The 18,601-nt window shown below is 46.5% G+C and overlaps 1 protein-coding gene across 7 annotated transcripts in view; it reads left to right on the top strand.

Moving 5' to 3' along the window:
* MYLK (myosin light chain kinase) overlaps positions 1-18,601 on the top strand; it is a 280,888-nt gene that overhangs the window by 258,514 nt on the left and 3,773 nt on the right. For 5 of the 7 annotated variants that reach the window (XM_045502294.1, XM_045502293.1, XM_045502291.1 and 2 more), the window contains 4 exons: positions 6,193-6,345; positions 9,251-9,374; positions 15,252-15,381; positions 16,804-16,935. In XM_045502294.1, coding sequence (XP_045358250.1) covers positions 6,193-6,345; positions 9,251-9,374; positions 15,252-15,381; positions 16,804-16,935 — 539 coding nt within the window. Of the gene's footprint in view, positions 1-6,192; positions 6,346-9,250; positions 9,375-14,917; positions 15,098-15,251; positions 15,382-16,803; positions 16,936-18,601 lie in introns of those variants that run through there. The other 2 variants (XM_045502292.1, XM_045502297.1) reach the window with 2 other exon arrangements.

Here is an 18,601-nt window from a genome sequence, read left to right as displayed (position 1 = left end):
TTTTAAAATGCAGGGGCACCTGGGTGGCTCAGTTGGTTAAGCGTCTGACTGCGGGTCAGGTCATGATCTCACGGTTTGTGAGTTCGAATCCCACGTTGGGTTCTGTGCTGACAGCTCAGAGTCTAGAGCCTGCTTCTGATTCTGTGTCTCCCTCTCTCTCTGCCCCTCCCCCACTCATGCTCTGTCTCTGTCTCAGAAATAAATAAACATTAAAAAAAAAAAAAGTTTAAAAAAATAAATAAATAAAATAAAATGCAAATTATTTTAGGTGGAGAAACATAATAATTTGGATAATATGTTCTATTGCTTTACTAGATTACTTTTAAAGCTAAGACCAAGAAATAAGGGAGAGCTTTTGGAAATGGGGAGAACATAATTTTGATGACTGGGGCACCATCCTAAGGGTGTTTGGGCAGCAGAGTACAAGAAGAGGGGAGAGATGTGTGTGACAGGGAGGCAGGTGAGGGCCAGACCTGATGGACACAGGCCGGCCCTGCGAAGCCTCCTGCAGCATCCTGGCTCCTGCGTACCCCACTGTGGGCTGCCCTGCCCTCTGGGACTTTTCGTGTTGACTCTCACAGTGGGGATTGAGGACTGGGAGCTCCTCTCCTGAGTGAGGGCTCTCAGAAGAGCACATGGCACCCAAAACAAAATGTGGAGCCAGCCAAATGACTTTTTTCGGACCCTGCTTTGCAAAATTCTGGAGCTGTTGCTGGAAGTCCCCAGAAGAGGTTCTGTCCTCTGTCCCTCTCTTTGGAGCTTGGTTGTCTATCTGACAGCCCTTGTCAGGGCCACCTTCCACATTTGTACCAGAGGAACCCCCCCATCTCCTTTCTGGGGCCAGTGAGAGAGGGCAGGGAGTTGTGGAAATAAGTGATAACTCATTTACTATTCAATGCATATTTGGTGAGCGCTCCCTGAGCCATGAGCTCTGTCCCTGTAGGTTTTTCTGACTTTGTTGGAGGAGCTCCTGAAACCCCTCAGGGATATCAAGGCAGATCCTGTTCTGGCACTGGATCCTGTTCTGGCCTCGTGGCCCACCCCAGGTTTTCCAGGCAGAGTATAAATGCAGTGGCTGGGGTTATGGGCCCCCCTACCCTCGCATCCCTGATTCTGGAGGGAGATGGTAGATTCTCTGAATTTCCTGGAGATTCTCCTGGTGTTAGTAATGTCCATTTGGTTTCTGGCAGGAGGAGAGAGGACAGGAGTGCTCTAGGCCACACTTCAACATGGAAGATATTCTAAGCCTTGCCTCCTTTTCTAAGACCTCATTTCCTTTCTTGCTTTTCTCTCCCCTATTGTCTGAGGATTTAGCATTCCCTTACTGCCTGTGGGGACACCAGAAACCTTCTGTGTGCCCTTCTCTCACCCCTACTCCAGAATTCCTTCTCTCCCTCTCCTGGTTCAAGCCAAGGTAGAGGGCAATTACTCCTCTGCTTTCTTCCTACCATCTTCCTCTTGGGCTCAGCGACAGATTTCCTATTTCAGCTCATTTGTTGAGCACCTACTGTGGTCCAGAGAGCTGGGGCCATCCCCAACCAAAATCTAACTTCTGGGGACATGAGCCCAGTGAGCGATGGAGAAGACCCAGTGCCCAAGCATCAGGTACATACTCAGACTTGGGGTTTGGTGCAGGGTTCTTCAGAGGGAACAGACAGCCCCACTAAAAGCTGCCCCTGCCCTCCCAGACATGCTCTCTGATTCCAGCTTCTGCATCCTCCAGGTGCCCTGAGCCCACGCCAGTCCCAGCCACCACTGCAGGTTTTTCTCTCCAGAGACATGGGCTGTGGTTAGTGTGACTAACCCAGGGTGTCTACTTTCTAGGCCACTGCACAAAAGGATACCCAGTTCTTCCTCTGGGACCTGCCCAGCCCTCTCGAATCTTCCCACCGCACCAGGGAATGAGTATCTGAAGGCTAAAATGGGACAAAAGACTAACACCTTCCTAAGCACTCAGTAGTTCTGCTGGCAGATGTGTGGTCTGTTTCAGTGGGCCATTTGTGCAGTGGGGTCACCTGCTGCTTGAAAAACACCATGAAGAAAGTACAGTGCAAGAGGCATTTCTGTACCTTTCTCCGTTCTGATGTTCTGCCCTGCAAGCAGAACAGTCGTGGGCATCAGATTCCGTGGGTGAAGTTTTGCTTCAATGAGAGAGTAAGAATTAAGTGAGAACACCCTGCAGTCATGACCTTTGTGACTTCTCAGCGACCATTAAAAATGAATGTGAAGACTGTGCACACACTTGTGAACAGCAATGTCAAGTGACAAAAAAAGTGGAGCATCTAAAAACTTGCCCATTCTGACTATAGTTTTGTAAAAACTAGATGAATCCATTGGTTATGTTGGGGAGGAAGAAAAAACTTCCCTCCACCTTTTTAGGTTCTTTTCTTGGAGGCCTGCAAATCAAACTGACAAGAGACAGGTTAACAAGAGGGGGGAAAAAAGATGCATAGGAGTTCACAAAGAAATGTGATTCAAGAGGTGTTTAGATTTGGGGGCTTACATACTATTTTAACAAAGAGCAAGCGATTATTGTTGTTATTAGACAAAGGAAAGGGGTTTGGGGCTTCTGGAGGGGTAAGTTGTGAGAAGGTGACTAGGAAATGTGTAGTAAATAAAGGTTGTTTTGCAAGGTCTGTTAAGATGAGTCTGTTTCGGGGCGCCTGGGTGGCGCAGTCGGTTAAGCATTCGACTTCAGCCAGGTCACGATCTCGCGGTCCGTGAGTTCGAGCCCCGCATCAGGCTCTGGGCTGATGGCTCAGAGCCTGGAGCCTGTTTCCGATTCTGTGTCTCCCTCTCTCTCTGCCCCTCCCCCGTTCATGCTCTGTCTCTCTCTGTCCCCAAAATAAATAAACGTTGAAAAAAAAAATTAAAAAAAAAAAAAAGATGAGTCTGTTTCTGGTAAAGGAGAGAATATTTTTACAAATGGAAATTTATGTCACTTTTTTTTTAATGTTTATTTATTTTGAGAGAGAGAGAATGAGTGAAGGAGGGGCAGAGAGAGAGGGGACACAGAATCTGAAACAGGCTTGACCTGGGGCTCTAACTCACAGACTGCAAGATCATGACCTGAGCTGAAATCAGACACTTAACTGACTGAGCCACTCAGGTGCCCCAGAAATTTTGTCACCTTAATAAAAAAGAAATCATTGTCCTGCTTTTAGACAGAAAGGGAGGGCAAAGAGCTAATGCCTTCAGCTCAAAACAATCTTTATGCCAAAGTGGCATATTTTGGAGTGGCATACTCTGATCCCCTTCAGTTAAAAAATGAGATAAAACTAGGAAGAGAGGTGGATAGTTGTATTTTGAATGCTAATGTTATTATGTTTGTTGATTGGGTTGATCAACCCAACCATACATGATCCTTATGCAAATTCTAGTAATAAATAAAAAGTCCAAAAAAAATTTTTTAAGATCCTGCCAAATTCCACCACCAAGAAACATGACTGAAATTCCAACACTCTCTTTGTCATCATGCTCTGCGTATATTGCAAGTTTTATTTTAGAGACATACTCTTTAACAGGAGGAATTCTGTGGGAGCTCTGCCGGCAAGGAGCCAGCCAGGGCTGGGGGTATTTCAGATGGATGGGCTGCCAGGAAGGAGGAGCAAGGAGGCTCTCCTCAGCTGTGAACTTTACAGAGATTAAGCCCTATCTTTGCAGGATTGCAGTCCCTAATTAGGAAAGGAAGTTTACAGAAGGGGACGTTTCAGCATTCCACAGCAGGATTGTCTGCCCTTCTTGTAGTGGTTGGAATGCTGCAGGACTTTACCCCTCTTCATTTCAAACGGAAAATGGAAAGACCGGAGGAGGCAGATAGCTGACAAGCAAGGGTCAGGCTGCTTCTCCACGGGACTAGCTGAAGTCACACAGGATCAGGATCACAGAGATGGGGACAGCTGGGAGCTCCTAGGAATTCTAGCCCAGTACCCTTGGTGTAAAAAGGGGAAACTGAGGCCCAGAGATGGGGAAGGGAGTAGCATAGAACCCCCGCAGACTCGGGAGTGGTACACTCCCACCCTTTCTTCATTGTCATGCAGTCAAGAATAATTAGCCCCGTGCCTTCTTCAAGCAGAACAGAAATAAGACATTTTAATGCCATCTGCAAAACTGTTATTCTAAAAAACACCAATATATTGACCAGGGCAAGATCACTCACATTGCAAAAGTTTTCTTTTTTTTTTTTACAAAAGGTCTCACTGGAAGGTTCCCCCCATGGCAAGCTTGCCTCACAATATTTCAGTGGGTTTTGTTTTACAAAACTTGGTTTTCAGGTGCTATTACATTTCATAAGCTGAGGCCTTATGAATGTAGAGACAGTTCCAGAAGGGTTTGTGTTATTGTTTATGACGATGGATTCATATGGATTTGGGAGGCAGGGACATTAGTGAAGCCTTAGTTTGGAACACTGATGGCATGAGGGCCCTGGATCTATCTCATGGGACTCAGGTGGGATCAGGGCAGGACCAGCTACATAATTTGTGGGGCTCAGTGCAAAATAAAAAGGTGAAATGACTTGTTCAAATATTACAAGTTTCCGTATGACAGCAGAGTATTAAACCAACAGTGGGGCCTTCTAAGGGTGGGGCTCTGTGCGTCCGCATAGGCCTGACTCCCATGCGGCCAGCCCCAGGTCAGAGCGAATGGCAGGGGGATGGCTGGAATGAAGAGAAGGTACACAGGAGTAAGAGGTGAGGCCAGTAAGCTGTAAATCTGTTCTCCTTGGCTTTGAGGTACTTTGTCTTACACATTTTATTTGGCTTACACTATTGGTAAATGTGTCACTCCCAAGGTCACAGATTAGTGAGCCCATGGGGGTGAACTATACACAGAAGAAGCATGCAATATCCACAGTCACAGACAGAGCCCCTTCCTATGGACCAGGCCTTGTGCCACAGCTGTAAACTATGGTTTACTTCACTGTCACAGGGGTGTTTATATAAAGGAGCAGTGAAGATTTAGGCTCTAGATGCCTGGGTTCAGAGCTCACTGACTGAATCCTTGGGCAAGTTACCTAACCCCAATGAATGCCCATTTCCTCATCTGTTAAAGTAAGGAGTTGCCTGTGTTATAGGGTGGTGTTAAGATTGAATGAGTTCAGGGAGCCTAGGTGGCTCAGTTGGTTGAGTGTCCAGCTCTTGATTTCAGCTCAGGTCATGATCTCACGGTTGTGGGATCAAGCCCCGTGTCATGCTCTGTGCTGAGGGTGAATCCTGCTTGGGATTGTCTCTCTCTCTCTCTCCCTCTGCCCCTCCCCCCCGCTCATGCTTGCTCACTTTCTCTCTCTCTCTCAAATGAAAAAAAAAAAAGATAAAAAAATGGAATGAGTTCATCTATTTTAAGCTGTTTGCCTAGTGCCTGGCACATAGTAAATGTTTGGTTAATGTTTGCTGCCATGATGATGTTGATGGAGGAGGAGAAAGAGGAAGACGAGAAGGAGAATTGGTACAAGTGGTGACTACTGTATAGTTAGGTAGTAGGTTCTCCATCATACAGAGGAAGAAAATGTCCAAGGTCACCCACAAATGAAAACACTGTGCTCTTTCCTCAACTTTGGTATCTCTTACGCAAGCTTTCTGGTTTGGTCTAAGTGCCTCAGGCTTACTGGTGTAGACAGATCACCAAACCCATGTTGCTGATTCAAAGTCTACTGTTTGTCCGAGCTTGCCAAGTGTCCTGAGTGTGCTGGGCCCTCTCATTGGTGCTGAAGGGTATGAAGATGAGAGGTAGAAGGGGGCAGGGACAGCGGGTGCAGTGGTGAGTGCTGTACCATGTGACCAGTCCCTGACGAGGGTGGCCCCACAGCATGGAGATAAAGGGAGCTGTGGAGAAGGTTCTGGGCCTTGGGGGAAAACAGAGGACAGGGGGAGGAGCCCTGCTGTGTACTGTGGAAGCTGTAAACTGAAGTAAATTCGTTCCCCTCAGCCTCACAGGCAGGTGGTGACAAGAGGCAGGTGACACCCCAGAAGTACAGTGAGCACTGAGAAGAGGCTGAGCCACAGAAGCCTGTGAGCTACACCCTCTCTCCTTTCCTCAGATGGGAGGAGAGGCAGGCACCAGGGGTATTAGGGGTATAGGGCTTCGAGGGCCCTCACCTTTGACCTCAATACTCACTTGGGGGGATCCTCCCACCCTGCCTTTCCTGCCATCAGCCACTCCCCATTCACCTGTTGTCCCGCTTTTATCTTCCAGGGTTAGCGGACTTTCCCCCTTCATGGGTGACAACGATAATGAAACCCTAGCCAACGTGACCTCAGCCACCTGGGATTTCGACGATGAAGCGTTCGATGAGATCTCTGATGATGCCAAAGATTTTATCAGCAATTTACTGAAGAAAGATATGAAGTAATGAGTTGAAATTTCCATCTTTACAGCTTCCCCACTCCCTGGACTGGTGTCCAGAAGCAGGGACCTCCTTTGCCTGTCGTGGGCCCCTTCTCACTGAGGAGTGGAGGGCGGGCACTGCAAGAACGGGGGAGGCGAAGGGGGTCTTCCTAGGTCCCCCAGCTCCCTGGTTCCAGACACTCCACTGGTCTTTAGAAGCACAGAAACCCCACTTGAAAAGCAACACTTCATGGATGCTGCATGCAGGGAGAGGGGCAGCTTGTGTGTGCGAATATTGACAACCTCTATTTTCTTGTGTGCTGTGGCCGGGGATGCCATGCTGAAACCTCAGCCCCTCTTCAGGGGTGACTCTGCAAGTACCCTATTGTGGACCTAATCATGTCCCCAGGCTATTCTGGCTTGATGTCTTTTCCATATCTAAATTACTTAACAACTGACGGCCTGAACATGGTACCTTCTCCCGCTGGCCAGAGTGAGGCCGTGATTTCAGACCTCTGGCTCAGCTCTGTCCCAGCCTGCGCCCTTTCCCCCATTCACCGCGCAAACTGTGCAGTTCCCCACCTCCACCTTGGGGGCTGCTGGGAGCTGCCGTTGTGGTTGGTGGAGGAACACATAAAACAGCTGCATAAGGTGCTTGGTAAGTGTCCCCATGAGAGAAGAGTGCAGCTGGGAGGCTAGAGCGGAATCCCTAGGTGAGCACTCTCCCCTCGAGGGAACCTGCGGGATTACAGCAGGTAGGCTGGAGGCTGTGCCAGTGTGGGGAAAGCTGGCCTGCCTGGGGGAAGGGAGCCGCAGGCTGTCAGGTGGGAGTAACTGGCCTGTTGGGTGCCTGGCCCATTGTAAACTGGTGGCCAGATGAGGCAGGGTGTGGCTCCAGCCCCCGCCCCCACCCCCCCCCACCCCCACCTCCCAACCCAAGTAGCATTTGGCACCAGGGAGCAGTTCTACACTTTGCCCTAGAAGAAGGGTGGTGTTGAAATAGGTCAGACACCAGAGGGTAAAAAGGGGAAGGGCTGCCCGACTCCACAGGTAGGTGACTGCATTCGCCAGGTGACTTTATGGTGCAGGCTCTGCCCTGTCTGCCTGGCCCACAGACCCCTGGAGGCTACCAGTTATCTTGTTCCCCTCTGGGAGAAACCCTGTTTGGGACCAAGAGCACAGTTGCTAAAAAAAGAGTGTTGGAAGGTCTCTCAGATGGCTCTGATTTCCTCGATATGTGTCCACCTCTCAGTCCTTTGTAACTACCTCAGGCCAAACTCCTCCAGAGGCTACATCCACACTCCTTCAGTGAGGCTGTCTTAGTGTTTTGCTCTCACAGCCTTTGTTAGAAATAGACATTACTCAGGTAGAATCTGGATGTTGTGGGGACCTAGGTTCCCTTCCAGTGTGAGCAATCCTTGCTCCCAAGATGCTTTGCAGAGATGCAGACCTCCTTCCTAATAACTCTGGTCCAGGATGGTTTTTGTCCACCAAGCTTCATTCACTGAAGATTTGGTAAATGGGGCAATATGGATATATCTGTTTTCTCATCTGACCTTGAATTAATTCAGTAATGAGCTGTACTAGACCCTCTGTGCTCATAAAATGGATTCACCAAAGAACTGATTTCAAACGTCAAGATACTCGATTCCTATAAACTCTTGAACTTAACATCTCTTTAACCAGAAATCTCCACCTTTCAGCACTTTGAAAAATATTCATCTAGTATAAAATTAATGATGTAAGTTGTAGAAAATTTGAATATAGGAAAATTAAAATAATCCATGATCCTTTTATCTAAAGATCACTACATTTTGTTATACTTAGCAAATTTACTCATACTCATTTTTCTTTAAAAAAATTTTTTTTAACGTTTATTTATTTTTGAGACAGAGAGAGACAGAGCATGAACGGGGGAGGGTCAGAGAGAGGGAGACACAGAATCTGAAACAGGCTCCAGGCTCTGAGCTGTCAGCACAGAGCCCGACGCGGGGCTCGAACTCACGGATCGCGAGATCATGACCTGAGCCGAAGTCGGCCGCTTAACCGACTGAGCCACCCAGGTGCCCCTCATACTCGTTTTTCTATGTGTGTTAGCATCTGGTTCTTTGGGCTTTATTAGTCCTATTATAACTAAGGTGATGGCCCTGAATTATTTCTAGATTCCCAGAGCTTTCAGAGAGATTAAATGAATTTGAGTACAGTTTGTAAGGTTGTCATAATGCATAGATTGTATGCAGGACATACTTCTGAGTTTTAACAAGAAAAATCTGATACTCAACCACATCACAAGACATGAAAACTCAGTGATTCTCAGAGATTTAGGCTTCATGTTTTACCTTCCTTTCCACCAGATAGGGAGGCTAAAGGATTAGGCCTCCACAGCCCCTTCCCCACGTGACCAGTAGAATGACCCCACCCTAGAATATCTGCCCTCCGGCACTTAGACTTCTTTTTTTTTTTTTTTTTTTTAATTTTTTAATGTTTATTTATTATTGAGAGACAAAGCATGAGCAGGGGAGGGGCAGAGAGAGGAGGAGACACAGAATTGGAAGCAGGCTCCAGGCTCTGAGCTGTCAGCACGGAGACCGATGTGGGGCTCTAACTCACAAACTGTGAGATCATGACCTGAACCCAAGTCAGACGCTTAAGCAAGTGAGCCACCCGGGTGCCCCGAGCACTTACACTTCTTAGACCCAAGGGCAGGTCATGAGATTCCACCTGCTTACTTGGTGGTTAGGCCTTAACACTAACCTATTCTGATCTAGTCAGTGTAATCCAGACCAAGAGAGGAAAAATGCCAGGACCACAGTAACCCTGATCATGGTGGATGGACCGAGGACAGGTGACCTCCCATTTCTGATCTAACCAGCAGTCTCTGAGGTCCCCTCCTGTTCAGAAATCCTCTGATCTCTGCCTCCATCAGAAACCGCCTGAACTGCACCCAGTGCCTTCAGCATCCGTGGCTAATGAAAGACACCAAGAACATGGAGGCCAAGAAACTCTCAAAGGACCGGATGAAGAAGTACATGGCAAGGAGGAAATGGCAGGTAATGAGGGAGTCACTTTGGACTTGGATGTTGCCCTTTACATTTGCTTTATTCAAGCTACCCTCAATCCAACAGTGTTTACGTCTAAAAATAGTCTGGGACCAAGAGTGACATTTCATGTCTTCGTGGCTAGGGATGAGCAATGTCATCTTTAAGACTTTTTGGCAACCCTGGAGAATGTGATCTCCTTAAAGGTAGTGGGATAGGCTTATACTTCTTTATAGCGAAGGAGGAGGGCACATGATCTACAAAGAGAGATACGGTCCCCATCCTTCTCCATAGGGAGATTGTATGTTACTATGTGTCCTTGGGCGAGTGACAACGTTACTGTGCCTTCATTTTCTCACCTGTAAAGTGGGGAATAATAGTGGCACCAACATCACACAGCATTATTTTGGGAAATATGGGAGATAATCTTCATCTGGCTTTGAGCACTTTGCGTGGCACATAGTAAGTGTTCGAAAATAACACCAGTAGCTAATATTATGGCTGGCTGGCCATATGTCAGGGAACATTCAAAGCACTTTCTATGCAGTGAGTCTTTTAATGCTAGGAGGCAGGTACTATTATTGTCCCCACTTTCCAGACAAACTGAGGCAGAGAACAGTTAGGAATGTTACTGAAGATCATGTAGCTAGTAAATGGAAAAGGATTCAAACCCAGAGCCTGGTTCCAAAGTACAGTCTTAACAATGATGTAAAATTGCCTCTGATTTTTAACAGATGCATGAAATTGTCATCCAAAACCATAGAGAATTTGTCATCAGCTGTTTTCTTTTTATTATCACTATTAGTATTACAAAATTCCTGGGCTACTGGAGGGTACATGGTTTCGGTACTCAAGGAATGTATAGTGTAGTAGGGTACTGAAGCAAATGGACATAAAAGGACACCATGCACACCAAGAATCGTAAACGATCAGTATAGCCTACCATACCCATATATGTGAGTGTAGATGGGAGAATAGAGCCAGTCACACCAGAGGCTGGACGTGGTTGTGAGGAAATGCTGCCAGGGGCAGAACTTTGAAAGTGGTCATGGAAAATGGGCTGGAAGAAGAGAAGAGGGCATAACTGCACAGAGGAGAAAGCACAGAGGAACTCACCCTGACAGGAGCAGAGTCCTTTAGCTGGGCAGTCGGGGGAACTAGGGCATGTAAAACTTGTCTGTGTGGCAGAGAAAAAGGAGATCTCTGTTTTGGGGGCAACTGGGACGCTGGCAATTTACCATACGCGATGACTAAATCCTCAAAAAGTACAACTTCACATGGAGGGTGAGAGGAGCAGAGGCAAAGGGGCAGCTTTTGGGCATGTGTGTTTAAGGGACCACTTCCCCTGAGTGGCTCGGCCAGGACTCCCCCACGATGGGAGTCCGTTGTTGGTTAGTCCCCAGTGAAGGTTTAGGTGGACCTCCTGTCTCCCTCAAGTGCCAGGCGAGTTGGAACACCTGTGCCGCTTACCTTACCCTCTAGTGTCATTTGAATCCAGTGAAATCAGAGTAACTGAGTTTCTTAAAAACAAAAAGGGGTCCATAAAACCTAAGTTGGCTTTATTAATGATCCAATGGCTGACAGATCTCAAAGAAATAGTGGTATTTCTGGCATGGATAGGGTGGCTGGTGTGGGGGTGGGGCTGTCCTCAGTGCAGTGAGTCTCTTTGGGGTTTGCTTGAATGATGAACCAAAGCCAGAGGGGGCCTAAACGCAGGGGACAGGAGCAGAGAAAAGGAAATGGGAGAGGAAATAAATGAAATTTTTTAATCTAATGGGTCAGGGAACAATAAATTGTGCTGATATTTTAAATTGCTTAAATTTTTTTCTTGTTGTTAACAGTGCTATTGGCCATAAGGTTTTCTGGAAGTGAGAAGGGAAAGAAAAGGATAGAATTCAGAGGAGAAACCTTAATTTCCTATCTTTTTGTTTTTAATGCTTATTCATTTTTGGGAGAGACAGCACGAGTAGGGGAGGGGCAGAGAGAGAGGGGGACAGAGGATCTGAAGCAGGCTCTGCACTGACTGCAGACAGTCTTATGCAGGGCTCAAACTCACTGTGAGATCATGACCTGAGCCAAAGTCAGATGCTCAACTGACTGAGCCATCCAGGCACCCCTGATTTCATATCTTAACATAGGTAGCAGCATTTGGAAATGGTTTTTCCACAAAAATAGTGGTTAGGTTTCACAAAATTACACACAAAAGTAGTCTATAGAATCCCACGTGGCACATGATGTCCCTGAAGTGTAATTTCACTGATAATGGTTCAGCAGCATCTGACCATCCACATTTTTTACCCCAGATATCAGGACCTTAGCACACCTGGACCGGGGGGTTCCCTCTCAGAGCAGCTGAGGTTCTGTGTGGTTGGGAGCAGAGTGCCATGGAATAAAATGGGGTAGACTGTGGTGGAGGGAGAGGGCCAGGCGAGATACGGGTGGCCCAGAGATCTCTACAGTTGCACAAGAGAAGGTTCCTTGCTATCATCCTGATGTGGTTTACATAAAAGGCCCAGGAGGAAGGAACTAACATGAGAGCAAATCCCTACAAGTGGGGCAACATCTAGATGACTAATCATATTATTGATCTTAGAATGAAGTTATTCTGGAAGAGGGTATGTTTTTTATTTGTATGAAAAGAATTTTCAAAAGATGTGATGAGCAGTAGCACCGAGGGTGAGTTGAGCAGGATAACAGGGCTTCTGCTTGTAAAACTGGAAGCTGGGGGTGGGGGGGATGGGCTAAAAGGGTAAGGGGCATTAAGGAATCTACTCTTGAAATCATTGTTGCACTATATGCTAACTAACTTGGATGTAAATTTAAAAATAATTAAAAAAAAAACAAACAAACCTGGAAGCTAAGGACTAGGAAGTAGAGGCCTATGGGCAGCCATCTTTATTTTCTGAGAACCACAAAGACTTCTGCAGTATGGACCACAGGGCCATAGAGAAGAAAGCTTTTGACTCAGGATAGCAGAGAGTACTCTTGGCCATCACATTTGGGTATTATGCACTTCTCGGGGAAAACTGGAGTCTTGGAGCTGGTGGCATATTGTACGGTCTAGGATGGTTGGCTGGCTCCAGGGTGACCAACTTGCTCCAGTGTGCCAAGGTCTGTCTTGGCTTTAACCCTGAAAGACTCTCATTCTGGGAAACCCCTCAGTCCTGGGCAAACCAGGCCGGTTAGTCACCCTGGCTGGCTTTTCCAGGGGAGGGAGTCTGAGTGGCATTAGGGAGGCCAGTACAGACACCGCCCGCCTGGAGCACAGGAACCCAGCCTTGGCAATGGCCTTCAGACAAGAAAAAGACTTCCTCCAAACAAGGATGGAACTTGGAGAACTGAAACTTTCTTTCTTGGTATTCTAAAAATTTCCAGAAGTCTTAATAAAGCAGCAACCAATTTTCAGCTCAGAGTCATGAAACTTAAAGACTAGAACATATAGATATATATTTCTTTTCTAGTTCTGACAATTTCCCTACTGATTTTTTTTTTCATAAATTAGTTCCCAAAGATTGAATTCTGATGGAGATTATTTTTAAGATTTTCGTTACTAAGCACTTCTTACTTTTGTCCTTGTCTTAGAAATTATATGCTGTATCACTCCATCTGATGGAAAATTTCCTCCTATGTATAGCCTATTTGTTAATGTGTATATGATCCCTTCTCTGAAATATTCTCTTTTATCTGCCTTGTTCTGGTAACGTCATGTTAGTCATTTTGTTAGTGGAAGAGGAAAGACTTCCTTATTCCACACCTAAAGACAGTCCTGATCAGTCACAATCTGGGCATTTGGAATTAGGGAGCCCGTGGGCTACACAGTCACATGTATGAATCCTAGTCTTTCTGCAAAAGACTAGAGCTATAGGGAGATTTGAATCTTCTGGTCCAAGAACATGAGATGCACAGAGGGGAACTGATTTGCCCAGAGTCACACAGTAACATACCTTTGTTGAGAATGAACCCTCTCATTTGACAGACTCCTGGCCCAGGCAAACCAATCTGTGTTGGATAAAGGGAATCAAGAGCCAGAAGGGCTGGATCTGAGAGTTTGGCTGACCAGGAAATAGTCTGGTCTGACGTCAGCTCCATAGGGAGGGCTGCCATGGCTGGCACCTCCTCTTACCCATTCCTGAGGTCAGGATAAGCTCCCAGGGGAAGAGCTGGGTCTCTCCAGCTAGCACAACAGACAGGTCAGTGATGTCACCAGTAACCTCCTCTCCCAGAAGAGCAGAAAAGACTGCCAAGTGGGCTCAGTCTGCAGGTATTTTGCCTGCAAGGCCACAGTGCCTGTGCACACAGTTAAGTTGGTCATTTGTCATCTCTCACCTTCTTCCCCCACCCACTGTATCACCTCCACTTGGGGCTTTCTGTGCTCTGTTCAGAGTGACCCAGCTTCACCATGGTGATAGAGGGCCATAAACATTACCACACTGCAGTGATGTATGTGTGCAAGAGGGTGGATGGCCAGAGGGCAGAGCAGGATTGAATGTCGAAAGTGCATGAAAATAGTCTGCAATAAGGATGGCATGTGACAAACAGAAAAGTGGCTGTGGTCATAGCAGATCTCCACTTAAATCACACACACACACACACACACACACACACACACACACACACCATTATGAGTCCCTAGTGCCCTGTAATCCTTTACTTTCAAAATAATCTTTTTTTCTGGAGATATACTGGCTTTCCTGATAGTCGAAAATTGTGAGGCTTTACTGAAATACTTGAGCACATGAAGTTAGTTCAGGAGGAGATGGCTTTGCAGGGACAGTTTACAGTCCAGTAGATGAGTGCTAGCCACTGGCCTATGTACAGGCTGTTTCTTTTCTCTCTGAGCAGCCAGCCTGTGGTAACGTCTGCACTCTGGACATACAGTATCTGGGTGCCTAAAAAGATGTTTTGGGTGTAGGGGTGGAAAGAGTTGCTTATGCCTTAGTTTCTCACTTCGTCTTTCCACTGACCTTAGAAAAGGGGCAAGACACTTCACTTGAAGGTGAGAAACATAGACACGATTGTGTATTATTGGGGATTTCCTGATCTAAATCCTGTGCTTGGTAGAATTTTCATAATACAAAGAAAATTTTCATCTCAAGTTCTGGCATCCTTTTCAGCAGAAATTCTCTCTTCTTCCAAGGTTCCTCATCTCAGAAAAGCAAAGCACCGCTGCTTTTCATTTCTTCGGGCGCTTCTTTTTGATGGCTGGGTGTACATCAGGGAAGAGCACCCCTCCAGAACTTCACTGTGCATTCACAGACTTGTGCTGGGGCCAGCCAGAGTGTTTCTGGAAATCTCTTAAGTATCTGAATCATAAACAGAACTAATGAGACCTTGGAGATCATCTTGTCCAACCCCCTTCTTATACAGAGAAGGAAACTGGAGCCCAGAGAGGTTAAGCGACTTGCCCAAGGTCAATGGAATGCTTTTTTTTTCCCTTTGCATCAGGACCTGTGGGATCCGTAGTAACTTTCTCTGGACCAATTAAAATCCTATTGCTAGTATTGTTTTACGAGAAACAGCCCCACTGGGCCTCATCAGCAATAAGTCTTTGGAGCTGTCTCAGCCTGCAGTTGCTTTATATAAACTATCCCTTTTATGGGAGTTGAAGCACAGTATGAAAAGGGTTTTTGTCTCATGTTGACCTTGTTTAGTCACATTAACGCACACATTGGTTCCAGGCCCCATTCCATTCTCCGAACATCTTCTGACACGCTGATAGTGCTGAGCAGAGCAAGGTTGGGCTCACTCCTCTGGCAGAACTTCGGCACTGGGGAGGTCCTCATTTCAAGGACAGCTGCACCTCTGGGGCTAGGCTCTTTTCCCCGAGCCCCACTGCCCAACGGGAACCAGGGACACCGCCTGAGTCCAACGCCAGTGTCTATTTTCCAGAAAACGGGCAATGCTGTGAGAGCCATTGGAAGACTGTCCTCTATGGCAATGATCTCAGGGCTCAGTGGCAGGAAATCCTCAACAGGATCACCAACCAGCCCGCTCAATGCAGAAAAATTAGAATCTGAAGGTAAGGAGCTCCATTTGCTCTAGTTGGCAAGAAAGGAAGGGTTGAGGGATGGAGGGACATTTTGAGGTTTTAAGGGGGGTTTGGGTTTTTTTGATAATATAAACTATAAGGATAAAATTCAGTACTACTTTTAGGTTGCCCCAAAATTACTAAGTCTGCTAGTTATTCTTTAATTGTTCAACGTTAAGTTTAGCTACTTTCAGAGGGAAAGTTATTGTCTCATAGGACCAGGTGACCTCCGCTGTTCTTTTCCCTATATTTTACATAAGAACTAGTGAAGACTTCATTAAAAGCTTCCTTTTCTCATTAGAAAAGTGAGATTTGTATACTGATAGGTAAACATAAAAATCACATATAGTAGTATCTTTTAAAAAAATATCCTTCCATATTCTTACTGCCTTTGTGTTTTTCTTTTTTTTAAAAAATGACCTTTAGTCCATATTCCTTTGGCACTTGTCACGATGCTGAAACATGCCATTTGAATGGGGTAGACTGCGCGTGACGGGGCTCCTCCTGGAGACCAGTAGGGCTAGTTAGCTGTTTGCACACCGCCTTTGAGATGCTGCCCCGACCATCTCCTCAGTGAAGGCTCTGGCCTCTTCCATGCTCCAGGTGCATGCAGGGTCTGGCCTTTACCTTCTTGAGGCGCCTCATTTGGCCAAAGACACCCCCCTAACTCCCGCTGCCTGGTGTTTTTGGCATCCAAAGGTGAGAAGCTAGGTCTGGATCCCTCTTGTGCATAAAAGCCGGGTAATTGGCGAGGCTGCTTGCTGGGCTGCTCTGATGCAGCTGGGGGCAGAGTCTGCAACACGTGGGCCTGGTCGCTCCTGATCCGCACTCCCCAGATGACCCAGAAATAGCCTGAAGGGAAGGGAGAGTATATAGGAGCCCCTCCAAGTCACAGCTTTTCCCTGGACCAATCCCAGATCCTGCTCCGTAGTCATACATTGTGAAGGCAGGGTGAGTGTGGAGAACAGAACTACTGGTAAATTGAAGGCATGTCTAGGACCCCCTTTCCAAGGAGCAGGTGAAGGGCCTGCTACTATAGGAGGGAGGGCAAAGCAGGGACAGAGATCGGGACAGCTGGTATGGTTTGTCCTTCTTCGATCCCTTGCACTGAATCCTGAGACAGCATGGAATGCAGCCAAAAATCCTTTTTAAAGATTATTTCCTTTTTCAGTGTGTCAGCATAAAGGAAGGAGGGAGTTCAAACATTTCCACAGTTTTGTCACAGTTCTCTCTTCTGCCAAAACCATGTGGCGGCAGGCCAACCTGTCCCCAGGAGAAAGGTGTACTTGACTCAGTCCCCTAAGCCACATTATTTGCTGAATTACAGCAACTTAAAAAGAAAATCAACTTTTTTAAACCAGGGAAGAGAATAGGAAATGAAGAACTGACCGTGTTTCCTTCCCTGTCTCCTAGAAGATGTGTCCCAAGCTTTCCTTGAGGCTGTTGCTGAGGAAAAGCCCCATGTAAAACCCTATTTCTCTAAGACCATCCGTGATTTAGAAGTTGTGGAGGGAAGCGCTGCTAGGTTTGACTGCAAGATTGAAGGTAAGTTGTAGCGGTTCTTCCCTTGACTTTGACCACACCAAAGTGTGGCGTGGTGGGTGGGTGGGCCCTGCTGTGTGCCCCAGGCAGAATGTCAGTTCTGGGCAGCCAGGACGCAAGCGAAGATAACTGGGTCAGGAGGAGTTGGCCCACTGCCCCCACTCCGCCTCCTGAAGGTTGGTGCCATTCAGTGACTCGCCTAGGGCACCTCTGATATTCTACGTATTCATATCAACCACTGATGTGAGTGGTTCATCACAGACCTATTTGGCTATGGAAGAGGCTTAATGAAATGAGCTTTGCAGGCTTCTGGGAAGCCTGTGAACTGCCCACAAGAAGCTTCAAAGGAAGGCTGGCATGAAGAGGATGTGGAGTCAGAGGCCCTTCTGCTCAGCTGTGGGCTGTGTGAACTTGGGTGGTGATTTAACTCTTCTGAGCCTCTGGCCCTTACCTGATGATGTCTAATGCCTGAGTCGTTCTGGGGATGCTGGGAGAGGACATAGGTGAAAGGGGGAAACCTTTTACGTCTGTTCAAGCTGTCATGGAGTCCAGGAAAAAGGTGTGGGATTGGCAAGTGCAGAGATTGAGCATGCAATGTGACTTCATTCACATTCAACGTGAGGGAAGCTGGGATCCAGACGCCTATGCCATCTTCCCCATGCTGCTCCTCCTGCCAAGAATAATGTGGCAGCAGAATTGAGTTGCCAGTGCTCAAGAGAACTTAAGGGATCTTAGCATAGCACCTGAGAAATTAGCAATGTTGGTGACACAAAGCATTTCAGTTTCCACAGACTGCAACATTCTAGAAAGATAAGGGCAAAAAAAGACAGGTCCTTTGCTTCCAGTTTGTGACTACTGCATGCCAACTCAAGTGGAGGGTTATCTCCCATTTCATTCTGACCAAATAAAGCACATAAGTTCATTAAGCAACTTTACTAAGGCTGCATAGCACAGGACAGCAGTCAGAACAAATCGTGCCTCCTACAGTTTAAAATTCTCCAGCAGTATGACTAGATAATGCCTTTTGGGTAAAGCAATCCAAAGTGAAGAATGAAAACAGTTTATTTCCTGCATCATTATATTCTCAAACTGCCTTATAAATGCAGTGCCTATCATAATCTTTCTCTGTTCTCATTCAATTAAAAACAAAAAAGGTGGATGTGTTGCCTTTGCTAGTGTGGAAGTGTGCAGATTGGGGGGCACTGCGAGAAACTCCGAATTCTCTCCATCACCACACTGTTTTTGGTCTTCTGAAGTTCTTTTTCCTTTTTTTCCTTTTTAAACATTATTACAACATAATGATTATCATCTTTGTACTTTTCTGTCTAGGATTATTCCTTCATATTTGCATAACTTCCACTGAAACACTGAGAAGGAATTAAAGCATATGGAGGCAGTTTTGATAAAAACAAAATTCTACTTGAAAAGAATGTTATAATTCTTAAATTCTTTTTTTTTTTTAAGTTTACTTTGAGAGAGAGAGAGAGAGAGAGCAGGGGAGGGGCAGAGAGAGAGGGAGAGAGAAAATCCCAAGCAGGCTCCGTGCTTTCAGCTTGGAGCCCAATGCGGGGCTCGAAATTATGTACAAGATCATGACCTAAGTCTAAACCAAGAGTCAGACGCTTAACCGACTCAGCCACCCAAGCGCCCCTAGAATTCTTAAGTTCTT

Source organism: Leopardus geoffroyi, chromosome C2 (genome assembly GCF_018350155.1).
Source record: "Leopardus geoffroyi isolate Oge1 chromosome C2, O.geoffroyi_Oge1_pat1.0, whole genome shotgun sequence".
In the NCBI taxonomy this organism is placed as follows: domain Eukaryota; kingdom Metazoa; phylum Chordata; class Mammalia; order Carnivora; family Felidae; genus Leopardus; species Leopardus geoffroyi.
This window is presented reverse-complemented; position numbering and strand designations above follow the sequence as displayed.